This window comes from Pseudorasbora parva, chromosome 13, assembly GCF_024679245.1.
Source record: "Pseudorasbora parva isolate DD20220531a chromosome 13, ASM2467924v1, whole genome shotgun sequence".
NCBI lineage: Eukaryota > Metazoa > Chordata > Actinopteri > Cypriniformes > Gobionidae > Pseudorasbora > Pseudorasbora parva.
Window position 1 is genome coordinate 11703765 of NC_090184.1, and position 16866 is coordinate 11720630.

Sequence of the window (16866 nt, forward strand, 5' to 3'; positions counted from 1 at the left end):
TATAAAGTTTATTTTTCAATCTCATTTTATTGATTTTTACTTCATCAATCAATTTATAATATCTACATTTTATTTTTAACTATTTTATAAAAGTAAAAAAAAAGATTTCCTGTGTAATGGTAATGCTAGTTATATTGTTTTATATTTGTTCCTGTGGTACAGTTTTGCCATGTCTGTTTATTATATTAGGGTTTGTTTTGCTATGTGGCAACCCTTTACCTGTTACCAAAAAGAATAGAGGCGAAAGGGGCTCCCCCTGAACACCCACTGAAATGTGACACCATTTGTATGCCGTTATTTTAAAGGGGTCATCGGATGCAAAATTCACTTTTATATGACGTTTGCATACAAATATGCCTTTGCAGTGTGTGGACACAACCACCCTACAATGATAAAAAATCCATTCACTCCTTTCTGATGTCATATTGTTCATGCTCTGCCCACGACCGTTGACTGACTGTCCCATATTAGCATATTTCCGCCCTCAGCCAGTTGTACACTGTACAACTGCAGTAGCTCATTATCATTTAAAAAGACATGCACTGAAAGTGGTTGCTGTGAACAGGGCTGTTTTGAGGAGGTAATAAGAGTGTTGTTTTACACACACATTGAGGAATTTTAAGCAAAGTATGTTAAAGACTTTAAATTTAGACCCTAAAGAATCATACCAACTTGTGGAAAATGGGCATCCAATGACCCCTTGAAAGGTCCCGTTCTTTGCGATTCCATCTTTCAAACTTTAGTTAGTGCGTAATGTTGCTGTTAGAGCATTAATAATACCTGTAAAATTATAAAGCTCAAAGTTCAATGCCAAGCGAGATATTTTATTTAACAGAAGTTCCCTTTTAAAGACTACAGCAAATGGCCGGTTTGGACTACACCCCTGCACTTCCTTCAGGAATGACTTCACATGAACAGTTTGTTGACTAACCCTCCGCCCACAAGAACACGCAAAATAGGGGGCGTGGTCTTGTTGCTCTCCCACGTGGAGAAGAGCGCACATTCAGTGCTTGCATCTCCCCGTTATGGTAAGAGGCGTGACCTTTCCGGGCAAAGTGCGCTAAGCTGCTGTCACAACAGAACTCGTTACGTTTTTCTGGAGGAGGGACTTCAAAGAACAAGGAAATCATCAGGCTGTTTTTAGGACAGAGAAAACAGCGGTGTACAGATAAGTAAATTGTGTGAAAAATACTGTGTTACACGCGAAACATGAACTCATGTTATATTGCACACTGTTAACACAACCAAGGCTTCAAAATCACGCAAAGAACAGGACATTTAAAGACAAATATCAAGAACATGTTATTGTAACATGAGAGCACCCATCGGCAGAAACACCACCTATGCGTGATCACATCATTACACAACAACAACAGTTCAGACTTTCTTTTTCAAAATAATCCACAATATAATTTACTTATGAACACAACATTTTCCACTTTTTTAAAGAACATCAGAGTTATTTTTAAACGATTAATCTAGCGATTATTTATTCAATGCATCAATTAATCGAACAATAAATTTTTCCTGTCCGATTTCGATTCGATTAGATTATCGATTATCTCCCCATTAATTGCCTAATAGCAATTTATACATGTTGATTTAATTATCTGAATGAAAAAACAAATTCCTTAACATTGCAATATATTTATTGCTCTTAAAATTCCAAAGTAAAAGACTATAGAAGAGCAATGCATTCAATAAAACCTTGAAAACATGAAGTACACACACACACACAGAGACAAATAAATAAGTTTATTACACGGCTCTGTGAAATACTTGATTCTGATTGGTCAATCGCGCATTCCAGCGGTATGTTATTTCCAGGTAACACCCGCTCATACGGGTACTATGAGTTATCTTGACCGGTACTACTTCTATGCTTAACGCTGGCGCCATCTTGTGGCTTAAACAGCCGTGGGTTACAATGGAAGACTTCAAGGCAGGTTTCCTTTATAACGTTTTTATTATGGATATTTTTCTTACACAAACGCATCGATTCGAATCAGAAGGCTCTATTAACCCATCGGAGTCATGTGGAGTACGTTATTTGAAGGACATCTGCATTTTTTATGGACTTCAAACACAACTACAACTAGCCTACTGCTTGGGTTAACGTTAGCCTGGACTTTTTAAATATAACTCCGATTGTATTTGTCTGAAAGAAGAATGTCATATGATATACACCTATAAACTTGAGGGTGAGTAAATCATAGGCTTGGTTTCATTTTTGGGTGAACTAACCCTTTCAGCATTCATTTTCAACATTTAGCAAGGGCATATGGCAAATCTTCAGCAATAGATAAAGGCTTAAAGCACTGTTTTTCTTCGCGGAAGATTTGCGTAAGAGCTAAAAAAATATTTAATCTCAAGACAATATTTTGTGTCTAATACTTATTTATTTGAGACAAGTAGCCGTGTAATAAGCGGGATAACGTACACCCAGCCGGTTGTTACCGAAGAATAAACCCCGACAGAGTGATCAGGACCCCGACGCGAAGCATTATCCCTTACTTAATTAACGCGTTAAAGTATATATTATATATATATATATATATATATATATATATATATATATATATATATATATATATATATATATATATATATATATATATATATATATATATATATACATACATACATACATACATACATACATACATACAAACATACATACACACACACACACACACAGGTCCTTTTCAAAAAATGTGCATATTGTGATTAAGTTCATTATTTTCCATAATGTAATGATAAAAATTTAACTTTCATATATTTTAGATTCATTGCACACCAACTGAAATATTTCAGGTCTTTTATTGTTTTAATACTGATGACTTTGGCATATAACTCATGAAAACCCAAAAATCTAAAAAAATTAGCATATCATGAAAAGGTTCCCTAAACGAGCTATTAACCTAATCACCTGAATCAACTAATTAACTCTAAACACCTGCAAAAGATTCCTGAGGCTTTTAAAAAATCCCAGCCTGGTTCATTACTCAAAACCGCAATCATGGGTAACGCCGTTTCACACATACTCCGTCTGCAGTGCGTGTGCAGTGCGTGTTGCGTTGCGTGTGCGTTGCAGGAGCCCCACACCCTGTTGTACTTTCACATATGCTGCGTTTGCAGTCCGCAACTGATTTGCTGTAGCATACCACAAACACAGCATTTATTAATGATTTTTTATTGAAAATCCAAAAGTTGTTACTGGACATGGCTCGTCAGAATTGCAATTCTCTTTGTTTACTCTTTCATAGAAGTCAGGTTACCTTAAGCTACTAGCCTACATTTAAACAACATTTTTTTCAATTCATTAATTCATATTTATATACTTTAGATTTAGCTCACACAAATGGCAAAACATTTAAACATAGGTTATTGCCTAAAATCATAAACATTTTAAATTAGAAACTTACAATAGGCTATTCAAAAACAGCCGACTCTCATCTTTTCTTTTGTTTTTACACCCTTTTAAATGAAATCCTGCAGGTCAAAAAGAACTTTACTTTTCACCTCCAAGAAAGTACGAGTGCTCTCCATTATGACCTTTTTTTTTTACCTAAATGCCAGGTACGGTGTCGTTTTGTTGCTTTACTTGAGAAAAAAAGCCATGTCTTGACTTTGAAACATGAGTATATTTTAAATGATATGCATCTGTGGTGAAATTACTAGATTTTCGCGTCAGTACATGTTTATTTTAATGCGAACAATGTTCTGTCGCTTTAATGCAGCAACGCAGCGCAGCAAAAAATAGACTCGGTACGAAAACGATCCGTGCTCTGTTGCAGACGCAACGCACCTGGAACGGACTGACGGACCGCATCCGCGTGCAGTGTGGGTACTGAAAAAAATACGCAATGCACACGCACTGCAGACGGAGTATGTGTGAAACGGGCGTAAGACTGCCGACCTGAGTACTGTCCAGAAGGCCATCATTGACACCCTCTAGCGAGAGGGTAAGACACAGAAAGAAATTTCTGAATGAATAGGCTGTTCCCAGAGTGCTGTATCAAGGCACCTCAGTGGGAAGTCTGTGGGAAGGAAAAAGTGTGGCAAAGAACACTGCACAACGAGAAGAGGTGACCGGACCCTGAGGAAGATTGTGGAGAAGGACCGATTCCAGACCTTGGGGGACCTGCGGAAGCAGTGGACTGAGTCTGGAGTACAAACATCCATAGCCACCGTGCACAGGCGTGTGCAGGACATGGGCTACAGGTGCCGCATTCCCCAGGTCAAGCCACTTTTGGGCTACAGAGAAGCAGCACTGGAGTGTTGCTCAGTGGATAAGGAAATGCCAAAGTCCAGTGTAAAGTACCCGCAGTCAGTGATGGTCTGGGGTGCCATGTCAGCTGCTGGTGTTGGTCCACTGTGTTTTATCAAGGGCAGGGTCAATGCAGCTAGCTATCAGGAGATTTTGGAGCACTTCATGCTTCCATCTGCTGAAAAGCTTTATGGAGATGAAGATTTGGTTTTTCAGCACGACCTGGCACCTGCTCACAGTGCCAAAACCAATGGTGAATAGTTTACTGACCATGGTATTACTGTGCTCAATTGGCCTGCCAACTCTCCTGACCTGAACCCCATAGAAAATCTGTGGGATATTGTGAAGAGAAAGTTGAGAGACGCAAGACCCAACACTGGATGAGCTTAAGGCCGCTATCGAAGCATCCTGGGCCTCCATAACACCTCAGCAGTGCCACAGGCTGATTGCCTCCATGCCACGCCGCATTGAAGCAGTCAAGGTAATTTATCTGCCAATTTTTTTATTTTTGCTGTATCTAAAATGTACCGAACCGTACCGAACTGAACTGTGACACCAGTGTATCGTATCGAACCGAACCGTGAATTTTGTGAACCGTTACACCCCTAATTCAGAGTTATAACTATATATTCAGAGTTACATTTATATATTCAGAGTTATAACTATATATTCAGAGTTATACCTATATATTCAGTTACATTTATATATTCAGAGTTACAACAATATATTCAGAGTTACATTTATATATATTCAGAGTTACAACAATATATTCAGAGTTACATTTATATATTCAGAGTTATAACTATATATTCTGGGCTGCATTTCCCGAAACCTTCTTAACACTACGTCATTCTTAAGTTATATCTTAAGGTATCCCTTAAAGTTAATATGCGTTTCCCGAAACAAACTTAGTTAAGAATACCTTCTTTAAGTCTTACTTTCGTAAGGTTGGTCTAAACCACTCTTAGCTATACCTTATCACTATTAACAGTTAATTCCATTAGTGGCCACCACTGTGCAAAAAGCTTCTTTGTATGTCAGTCTATACAAATATAATTCCGAAATTGTAATGTACACCCAGTGTTCAATTAGGTTAGTTGAACTGTTTTTTTGTTTTTGTTTTGTTTTTTATGCAAGGATTAAATTTGTCATAAAAAATGTAATTACAAACACTGATGGTTGTTAGCTTTTTAATGATATTATCCAAAGGTACATCAGCTGGCAAACCCTTAGACAGGAAAAGCTTAGGAGCCTATTTAAAGGGAATGATTGAGGAAGGGAGTTTAGTCAAACTTTGGCAGCGAGGCAGCTAATAGAATTGTGCTAAATCAAAGACTGCGCTGTCTGCGGAGCCATTTAGTGTTTGTGCACTATTTCATATGTGAAAACTTTAGTCCCCTGGCTACCATGTCAGAAGCTGTTATTAAAAATACATTTCACCTGTCACGACAGCAAATTCAGCAGCTTTTAGATCTCGTTGGACCAACTTTGTAGAGACAAACTGGACGGAGCTACCCGTAGCCCTGAAATCCAGCTGCTGGCGGCTCTTCTCTTTCTTTATTTTTTCTCCGCCATAGTAGCAGCTGATTATATGTTTTGCGTGTTGCGTTTTTATTGACTAGGCCATCTAATAATATAAATTAGTTTATTTACACAATAATGTGATGCAGCTGCTGCATGGGCAATCATCCCAAGGTTGTGGAGTAAATCAAGACACTATGGGAAATATATTGTAATAATTTAAATGACACATGATGCTCATGATGCGGTTGAGCATGAGATTGCTGGTTTGTGCACTCATTTCAGAATTATGTAAAATTTAGATGCAATTTTGTATGATAAATGAAAGTTCAACTATTTCTGAAGTGCTTCTTTTATAAAGAACTTTTTTTTTCTCACATAACACAATGAAACAGCCCCTTTATAGAGTAAATAATAACGATTCTTGAGCCATCAATATAAGAGAATTCAGCACCGCCATCACGGAAAGCATCCGCTAAAGTCGCACTTAAGAAGATATGCTTTATTGGTGCCAGTGCAAAGATAGGTTAAAGAGCTTAAAATATGGGTACGCAAGGCTGAACTTGAAGTATCAGTTTTGATGTTAATATTTATTCATCATGTGCTAGAATTAAACTTGACACTATTTGTTTTCCCTCTTGTTTTTTCACTGGGAGCTTCAAAAAGATGCATGTGCCCTGTGTTTATCAGTATCCAATTATGTTCATTGGGTAAAAAAGAAAAACTAATTTAAAAAAAAAGTAAAAATTTATTTGATAACCGAGGTAAGTTTATTTTGTTAGTGTCGGGGAAAAAAAGACTTTAAATATGAATCCTGCTGCAACACAAAATGTAATAGACGCAAGACTGTTTAGGCAAGTTTATTTTGCCTGTTTTGGAAATACTAGTTTATTTTAAAGTAGCAATTAAGCTTTTGTTTGCAAACGTCTGCTCAAATGCTATAAATATTGGACCTACTAGTAAGACGTATTTTGTTTCATACTCGCTTTTCACCCTGTATATGCTACCACTGGGAGATATCATTATAGTATGTATATGTCATTAGTTTTAATTGTTATTTTGACAATACTCAGCTCTATATTTCTTAATACCTTGACGAAACTTTCCAATTCAAAAGATGAACGGAATTAATAGCTGATATTTAAAAAAAAAATGGATGAATAGTAATTTCCTGCAACTTAATTCAGAAAAAAAAAATATTGGATAAATAAAATCTCAGAAGAAGTAACCTAGAATACTGTATAACACTTGATGACTGCTCTGTCAAGCCCTCGTCGTCAGTGAGGAACCTGGGTGTGGTCTTTGATACCAATCTTTTATTTGAAAGCCATGTTTCTAGCATCTGTAAAACTGCATTCTACCATCAAAAATATATCTAAATTACAGCACATGCTTTCAATGCAAAATGCAGAACAGTTAGTTCATGCGTTCATGAGCTCATCGCTAGATTATTGTAATGTTCTACTGGGTGGTTGCCTTGCTAGCTAAATAAATAAATTGCAGCTGGTCCAAAATGAAGCAGCTCGAGTTCTTACAAGAACCCAGAAGTATGATCATATTAGACCAGTTCTGCCAACACTGCACTGCACTGATTAAACATTGCATATATTTTAAAATTGTAATTATTACTTACAAAACATTAAATGGTTTAGCTCCCAAGTACTTGAGAGAGCTCTTAACGCATTATACTCAATCACGTCTATTGCGGTCTCAATTTTGGCCAGTTGATAATACCTATAAAATATCAAAATCAACTGCAGGTGGTCGATCCTTTTCCTATTTAGCACCTAAACTCTGGAACAGTCTTCCAAGCATTGTTGGGGAAGCAGACACACTCTGTCAGTTTAAATCTAGACTAAAAACGCATCTCTTTACTAGGCATACACATAGGACATTTTTAACTCACATTATTCAAATCAATTGACTGGGTCAGCCGGAACCGGGAACACATCCCATAACACCTGATGAACTCGTTACACATTAAAAAGAGTGGCATCTATGCTAATGTTAGTCTCTCTGTTTATTCTGAGGTTTACTAGTCAGCCATATCCAAATCAGATGGTGGACCTGTACCCTGACATGACCAGCGCATCCCTGGAGTGTCTGGTGAGACCGTGTCAATTAGGGTCTCCTCTGAATTTGCCTCACCTACACCTATCTCCTGTGTGACGACGAAGAGGCAAGCAGCGTATTCATTCAGTTGCATTTCCTTAGCTCTCCCTCCACCTCTCGCACACACGCGCACACAGTGTGTTGCACGCGACCATAAGTCTCAGGGTTGCCAACTCTCAAACATTTGTTGTGAGACGCACACGTTCAGGCTCTGTCTCACAGTCTCTGCCAAAGAAAATCCAAATTGCTTTAAAACGAAATTCAAACAACAAATAGTGTTTTGGCGCACATAGTGTGGCATAAGAGTTAAAACCAGAGCCGTTGAATAACAGAGTTGCGACATGCGTTCATCTCGCGGTCACGTGAACACAGCACTCTCAAAAGCTCTAAACAAACCAGCACTGTGTCATTAATAGAGTACAGAAAACAGCTTCACTATACATATATTTGCAGCAATTTTAGGTAAACAGTACAGCATAGTGTGCATTGATTATTATATCAACCGCATTTACAGTATCATTTTAAAATGGAGAGTGATGGAGATGCAACATTGTTAACATTAAGTTACAATGCAACATTGTTAACATTAATGTTATGCTCTTCTTGTATTGAGCCCTGAGGTATTCATTTCTACATAGTCAAATGTGACCTTACACCTTAACTATTTTTCAATTAAGTAACGACAGTGAGCGTGAAGGTGGCGAAATTCACAGTGTTGCTCCCGTTACTTTTATATTTTTGTTTTTGAACCGTTGGATTTGTTAACAACGCTTCAGTACGTAATGGCATTTGCGTCTATCTTCCGGGAATGCACTGCAAATGCTCTAAAGAATGCCGAAGACGAGCAGAAATTAGATCTACAGCTCTCTGCATGCAGTATGTCAGTGACGCTCATCAAGAAATGAGTGAAACACACAAAACACACATTTGTATCAAATCATACGTCATTAAAAGTGGTTCACTTCCATAATTTAGTACGATTGCATTCACATCAGCAACGAACCGCACCAGAGTTCACATGAACCGAACCCCAGACCACCTTTTTAAGCGGACTCGGGTGCGGTTCGCGGGTGCGCACCCAAGTTCGGAAGACCGCATTCACATCATCCAAACCAACGCTGACGTCAATCAAACCTGGGTGCGCACCAAAAGTGCTTGTGTGTGAAAGCACCCTAAATCTCGCTCTCTGTGCTGCACAATTTACGGAGGAATTAAAGCTCACAATTATCGGGAGTTCAATGCAGCATTCGCACAATGGCTTATCCTGAAAGATGTAGCATTTGCAACTAGGGATGCAAATTAAGGTTAATTTTCCCGTCCGACAACTGATGCTCATTAATCGATTATTAACCGTTAACTGCTGAGAGTCAGAGATTCTGATTCTTAAAAATACTTTTTCACGTGTTTATTTTATTGTGGAAACAGCAGAACATACAGAACAGCTCAACAACAGAACCTGGATTCACACATTAACACATTTTCACGCATCTGCAGCATTTCTGACAGAGAAAAACAATAAAATAATTTAAATAAAAAGCATAAAATGAATAGGCCTACACTAAATATTTTCACAAAAATAATTACCAAATTGAGATGACAAAACGAAAATAGGCTACACTGAATCCGTTTGAAGCTTTGAACAACCGGAATCGTTTTTTTTTTAGTTTTTCACGTGATTTCAGCAGTTTGGCAGTTTGACACATGATCCAAATCATGAATCAATACTCTGATTCATAATCATTCGAAACTTTATTTTGAATTCTGCCCATCACTATACAAGTCGTTATTTAGTTTTTTGCGCCCAAAAACTATTCTCATAGCTTCATAAAATTATTGTAGAATCACTATAGTGAGATGGGCTTTGTAATGACGTCTTTGGTCTTGAGAGAGTAAATGACATTGGTGTCAATGAAGGCCAATCGGATTTCAACAAAAATATCTTCATTTGTGTTCTGTAGATGAACGGAGGTCTTACAGGTGTCGAACGTCATTAGTAAGGGATAATCCACGGCTAGCCATGCATTAAAGGATTTTAATGCATGGCGTAGAGGCGAAGAACCGCCCGACGCGAAGCGGAGTTGCCTCTAGGTCATGCATTAAAATCCTTTAATGCAGTGCTAGCCGTGGATTATCCCGCTTATACCATGGTTATTTGCCAAGTTAAAAACAAGTTAAAGCTGTAACTGATGTTTTTTAAGAGACGGGTTAAAATGACGGTTGTTTTCTCGTTAGTTCTAGCACACCGTCGCTTTAAATAAAGTCGAGCCATCGAAATGTTTTTATATGAACAAATTACCACATTTATTTAAATTCATTATTAAAACAGAGAGACAGAGAACTGAAAGAGAAAGATCAGCGAGAGAGAGAGAGAGAGAGAGAGAGAGAGAGAGAGAGAGAGAGAGAGAGAGAGAGAGAGAGAGAGAGAGGCGATCGTGATCTCTTCATTATGTCAGTCTGAAGATCCCCTTGTTGCTTAAGCATATTGAACATAACTTAATGATTATTTAATGGATTTATTAAAATTATTTATGAATGACAGCCAACACTGAAGTGACAAGGCAATCTTTATTTGAACAAATCATCATTATGTAGCCTAGTGTGAAATAAACCCCGCGTCAACCTATAAGGAAGACACATTACATTTAATGCATTAAATTAAATTAAATAACAATATAGGTGCTCGAGTCTGTCAGTGTAGGTTAGGGTTGCCACCTTCAATACAGAAAAATAAGGGACGCCTGCCGCAGCGATAGCCACACCCCTTAGGGCCACGATACCACAGTCCCGATGGTGTGCCAGTGCAGTGGTCGTATATCATAACTTAAAACATGTTTTTATAATTATATTAAGATTGATACCAATGGACATTATAATAGGATATCTGCTATTGAATTCAGTGTGAACAGATGCACTCAGTATAATACACAGCTATGACAATGAAAAACAAACCCAGCTGCTGTAACCTAGAGGGGAGTAGGATAAGAAAATGCTAATTAACTCGAGTAATTTTTTAGTGTTGTGAACAAAGATTTTGACTAAAATATTTGTCATTGTTTGCAGTAACACCATCCAAACAGTGAAACCACACCTAAATAACTGTAAATGATATAATATCTACAATCATTTCTTATTTTAATAAAACACTTAAAGGGGGGGTGAAATGCTGTTTCATGCATACTGAGCTTTTTACACTGTTAAAGACTTGGATTCCCATCCTAAACATAGACAAAGTTTCAGAAACTAATGTTGGGCGTTTGATGGAGTATTTCTGTGTTAAAAATACTCCTTCCGGTTTCTCACAAGTTTCGGAGAGTTTTTTTCGAGTATGGCTCGACTTGACATTAATAGATCAGAAGGTCCTTGTATGGGCCGTACGGGCTTTTCTCCCGGTAGGGTGCGCGTGCGCGCGTGACTAGAGCGAGAGAGCAAATGCACGCCTGTAAACACTCAGGTGCAGATCCAGTCGATCCAGGCGCCACGCTCCACTTTATTCCTATGGGTGACTTCAACGCTTCAGCAAAGCATTCCGGGAAGGCAGCGCTGCATTTGACCCGATTTGAACACAGAAATGACAGGAAGCTTCACAAAACATCGCTTCAGTCGCATCGCAAAAGTGGATGTCCACCGTTCACTGCTTTCAGGACTTCACCAAACCATACCAAAGAAGTGTGTTTTTGACGGAGCGGTCCCAGCGATAAAGGTTCGGTCCTGCTTTGGAAGCAGCCAGTGAGTAAAACTGCTTCAAATGTCTCTGCTGTTGGCTCGTCGCGTGAGTAAACATCAGTAAACGACACGATCGCGTGCTTCGTCATTAAAATGCGCTAAGGGACTCTATTGTTGTTCTATGTACACTAGTCTGACCTGCAAAACCGTTTTGCTTGCTACTGCTAGGGTTTAATCGCATACAATAGTCCATAAACCGAATCATGTCCTCATAAACTGCACACAAATGTTGACAGGCCACTAAATACAGCACATACCACAGAGACGGACGTCCTGCTGTTGCCGTTTCTTCTGTTCAATTTATTTCAGCCTCCGAATCTGATTCTGGATCATTATATGTATTAGCTGAGATCGATAGCCATGAATTTCTCCACGCTTGAGGACGTCAACGCTTTGGAGCTTGTCATTCTTTAGCTCCACCCACACGATACGCCTCCAGGCCCATATTTGACATTGACTGAAACTGAGTGTTTCAACTGATATATATATATATCTTATCTCTTATTAAAGTAATGCTTGTGTCTGACTGTACAACTTAACCTTAATAAACAAATCATACCATAACATCATTAATGTAGCCTACATTATTAACATTATTTCTTAATAGGCAGCATATGAAATCTAACGTTATCAATCAAAAAAATATTTTAATATAGGCTGTGGTTGATACTGCCAGCTGCCACTGTCACTCTGTTTGCAAGCGTAACTGTGTTACTATGGTTACCAGTGTTTATAGTGGCGGATTAATTTCGAACTGTAATCAAACTGACTGGAACTAGCTGTGCATTAAACGGTTTTACTGCACACCTTCCAGCCAATCAGAATCGAGTATTAAAACAGACCATGGTATCCACAGCTTTCCCGAACTCTGACCTTTCCAATGATCGCTATGGCAACGTAGAACACGCCGGTAACGAACTTCCGGTTTACATTAGTTAGGGCTGGTCGATTCCGAAATTTTTGGAATCGATTCCGATTCCAATTCCTGTTTCCGGAATCGACGGAGTCGATTCCAAGAATCGATTCCGCACTGTTGTTTTTGATTCCTTTTCGATTCTTCTTTTTTTTAACAAAACCGATGGAGGAACCTAGTTCCGGAGTGACCGCAGGATACAAGGATGTAGAAAGTATCCTTCTCCGAAACTTTATTTGTAAAATGATGATACATTTCCATAACTCTATGAATTTTAAATGATGGATTCTCCTGAAATGGCCCATATAGCCCAGAAGTAAATGCGATTTAGCCTAATAAATAAAAAGGATAGCACATTATTCATGGATGTGCATTTATTGCATGTTTAAAACTACAGGACATGTCTAAAATGCATGTGCACAGTTAAGTTAAATGACTTGGCTACGTTCAAATAAGTGCTTTTGCACAGAATGTACGAGGCAAAATAACCACAATATTAACAAAAACAATAATATAAGAGTGCGCAGTTTATTTGTCAATCAGATGCGCGAGCAAGTTGCGTTCATTACTATACCAACATTAGACTCGGTCATTAAGCTGTACTCCAGTCTAGGCGCATTTTCTTTCAGTTATCAATGGATTAAAGAAAATAGAAAATTAAAATAAGACCCTCACATCTGCATCTGTAAGCAGCGCTCAAAACCTACCGTTGTGGACAACAGAACCATTTCACAATTTAAAATTATGGAGTTTTTGTGTGCAAAATGTAGCAAACTTGTCCACGATGCAGGATCACAGAAGGAAACAATGACAATAAACACTATTAAACTAAGTGAATGAAAGGTATAGTAATAATCAGCGATATGCGTTCACATATGGCTTGATTTATACATTTCATACATATAAAAATAAGTAGTTAGAATTAAGTTCAAGGGACGTCATCGCGCAATGATGACCCATAAAAACAGCTGAATTGCTTTATTTTTAACTCGTTATTTGAAACTAACTGTTCAAAAGAACATTTTGCAAAATAGACTTCCAATCATTATTAGTAAGCGAGAGACAAGTGAATAAAGAGGAGTCGATTCCCCGCAATGGAATCGATTCCAAACGTTGGAATCGACTCTCGATTCCCAACGCCTTGGAATCGAGGAATCGATTCTTTTTGGAATCGATTCCCAGCCCTAACATTAGTCTGTACTGTTATCAGCTAAACACGTGTTGTATTATCAGGATTCAGGAGTAGACTTTTACAACAACGCTTCAGGCAAAATGATCACATGTCCCAGATGGTCGCATGGATCTGACTATCTGTCAAGAACTTACTAATATCTGTAACACTAAGTGATTCACCTGAGTTATGAGGCGGAGACATTTTGCCACTGTGTGGTAGGCTTGGCTGTTCCTATGAACCACGCGAGAGTTACCTTCCGTCCATGCGCCTGTAAATCGGTTTTATTTAATTATAAATAAAGGTTTATTTGTTTCTAGTTATTAATTGTGCATCCGCATTCACCCATCAAATATGATCCCGCGCCGCACTCGGTTGTGCTGGGTCCCACAGGAGTGCAGGTCCCTATATTTAGGCTGTTAAAGCGGTCTTGCTACACATTAAATCTGTAAATTATTGAAAACAATAACTATACCCCTTGCAAAAAATTATACAGTTGTACTGCAGTATTTTAAATAGGTCAAACTAATATATAAACTCAATAATTAAATGTACAGCAATGAAATGTTAATTTTTATTATGCACTTTAATTAGTTGCACTTAAATTAGTTGAAGTTAATGCATCTATTTTCATGTTGATTAAAAAAAGTCTACTGTCAATGTCTGACATGATTTCAACAATTACAAATATTAAAATATAAATATTACTTCTACATCACAATTCTTGAGTTTATTTGAAGTTTGTTGGGCATTAAATTGAGTGCGTAGGGTGCTAGCAACATGTCAAACGGGTCCGTTTATGTTGCATGGCTTATGGAAACAAGTAACGTTAGGTTTCGGAGGTGTGAGACCCAGACGCTCAGCGGTGCTCATCGCTCATTAACCCTGGCGCGAGCAGCCTTAACTCAGCTTGTCCTTCTGACAACTGCCGCTGCCTGGCAGAAGTCTCTCCCATGACGCAAATTTGCGTCTGTTGTGTAGGGAATGAAGCAAATAGAGTGAAAATGTTCATGCGTCCAAGTTCGCGCGAATAGCACTGTTTATTCGCCACTCACGTCTGGCGTGAACGCAGCATAACTGTTACGTATGCTAAACCGGAACTGAGATACCGTCAACCGGAAGTATCGAGTGTCATGGCGACGCCCACTAAGACTCGCAGGAAAGTTGTGGATAAGGGTAAGTAATTAATTAGAGAGTTTCATTTTTGGGAGAATTAACCCTTTAAGTTTAGAAAAAAAATATTTATAGAATATTACTTTGACTGCGGTCAAATCTAGGCTTTTGACTCTGCTGGTCAAGTTTAAATATGTAAATAATTGGAGAGATCAAAGTTTACCTCTCTTAGTTCTGTAGTGACATAGTGCTGGAGGTCTTTGGCAGCTTTGGCACGTGTGTCTTCACTGCGACTCTTAAGACCACTCACAAATTGCTGCAGAACTGTGGCAGTGCCAGACATGCTGGCGGCTGGGAAGCAGCAATCTGTAGATCTGTCTGTAATTCAAACAACATGTCATATTAGAAACAACAGTGTTATTGTGACTGTGTAACGTAAAGAAATATTTATTAATTGTGTAAATATTAAAAACTATAGTTTGATGTCCAGAATAAGAATGTTGTATAAGACTGTACTTTCATGTAACTCATGAAACGTTTACAACTTCCAGGAACAGCATTCCTTTAAAAATATTTGACATGCAATATCCTTTTAAGAAAAATAGATCCACACAATTGCCAAAATGTCATGAAAAATGTATCAATTCAATTAGTTTATAGCAGTACAGTATGCTAATAGATAAATTATACGTCATTTATCCCTTGTATGGTTTGAACCAACAGTTTGAACGCTACCAGCTCAGCTCTTCACCACTACACAGCCCATAATAACATGTTATAATGATAAAAGACAAATAGAGGGGCTTACGATTATAAGTGATTCAGTCCCCTAAATTAAGTGTCCTGCTCAAGGATGAACCCTAGCTACATTCTTACACCTAGCTCAGATCTTTAACCACAAATGATGCACAATCTCGAACTGTATGACACGTAACGTCATACTTCTTCAATCATGCTCAGCAGCTTATATGAAAAAAGACACGCATTTAGAATACTATAGAATAATGGAAGAACACAATAACAGGACGCATGAATAATGTTTAGCTAAAGGTGCTAACAATCATAATTCATCATTCAGCACCAGTGACTGTTAACTGTTTACGTAACGTTAACATCAAACAAAACATTAAAAAGGATTAACGTTACATGGTTTTGAAAATGCAATATTTCTTACTTGTGTAAAGGGTTTTCCACTTTATGTGTTGCACTCGTGAAACTGCAAATACAGAAGGCGGGCACAAAAAAATGAGTGACGCCGCTTCCGCCAATGTACAATCGTTTGGCAATGCTTGACTCTCCACCATTCGCTCGGACTTATGGCTCCGGAGGAAACAGGAAAGACACACAGGGACAATTTCAATTCACATACGAGAACTTGTAACTAAAATTGCATAAAATATTGGAAATGGCATAAAAACGACAAGACAGTAAGTCAGACCGCAGTATTTGCTTAATAAAATGTGCAGTCAAAAACTACGATCAAACCAGGCTCTACTTTGAAAAACGGTCATTCTGGCCACGCCGTTGTTTTGTAGTGCGAGCATATACACGAGCCATTACGGTAGAGAGAAGAAAAGAAAAAACGAATTTACAAAATAAAAGCGATCTTCGTTAACGTCATTTCGCATACATTTATTCAGTCGGTCAGTCTGTCAATAGAGAATGAATTAATGAGTAAATAACGTCATAAAGTAAAATATGGAGCTAAATCAGTGTCAATAAAGATAAATACACACTACATTCACATATGCACACACAAGATTAAAAAATGCACACACATGATTCATAAATGCACACACAAAATTTTAAAAGCACAGAAGATTCATAAATGCACACAAAATTCAGAAATGCACTCAAAATTCAGAAATACACACAAAATTCAAAAATGCAAAAAACATTTAAAAATGCACTCAAGATTCAGAAATGCACTGGGCAATATTCAGAAATTTATTTCTGATGCATACACAAATATACCAAGGCAATACCAAGTAACTAAGTTTTCCGGGCACTTCTGTGGACACACCGGGGTCGGCACAGAACATA

At 38.0% G+C, this 16866-nt stretch overlaps 1 protein-coding gene across 4 annotated transcripts in view; it reads right to left on the minus strand.

Annotated features, from left to right (window-relative positions):
* The window catches only part of mtor (mechanistic target of rapamycin kinase), a 301563-nt gene extending 285289 nt beyond the window's left edge, over positions 1-16274 (minus strand). The window contains exons 1-2 of one of the 4 annotated variants that reach the window (XM_067413178.1): positions 15998-16274; positions 15047-15201 (exon numbers count right to left, since the gene is read on the minus strand). In XM_067413178.1, coding sequence (XP_067269279.1) covers positions 15047-15201; positions 15998-16127 — 285 coding nt within the window. In that variant the 5' untranslated portion in view covers positions 16128-16274. The remainder of the gene's footprint in view (positions 1-15046; positions 15202-15997) is intronic. The other 3 variants (XM_067413177.1, XM_067413180.1, XM_067413179.1) reach the window with 3 other exon arrangements.
* Between the last annotated feature and the right edge of the window lie 592 nt (positions 16275-16866).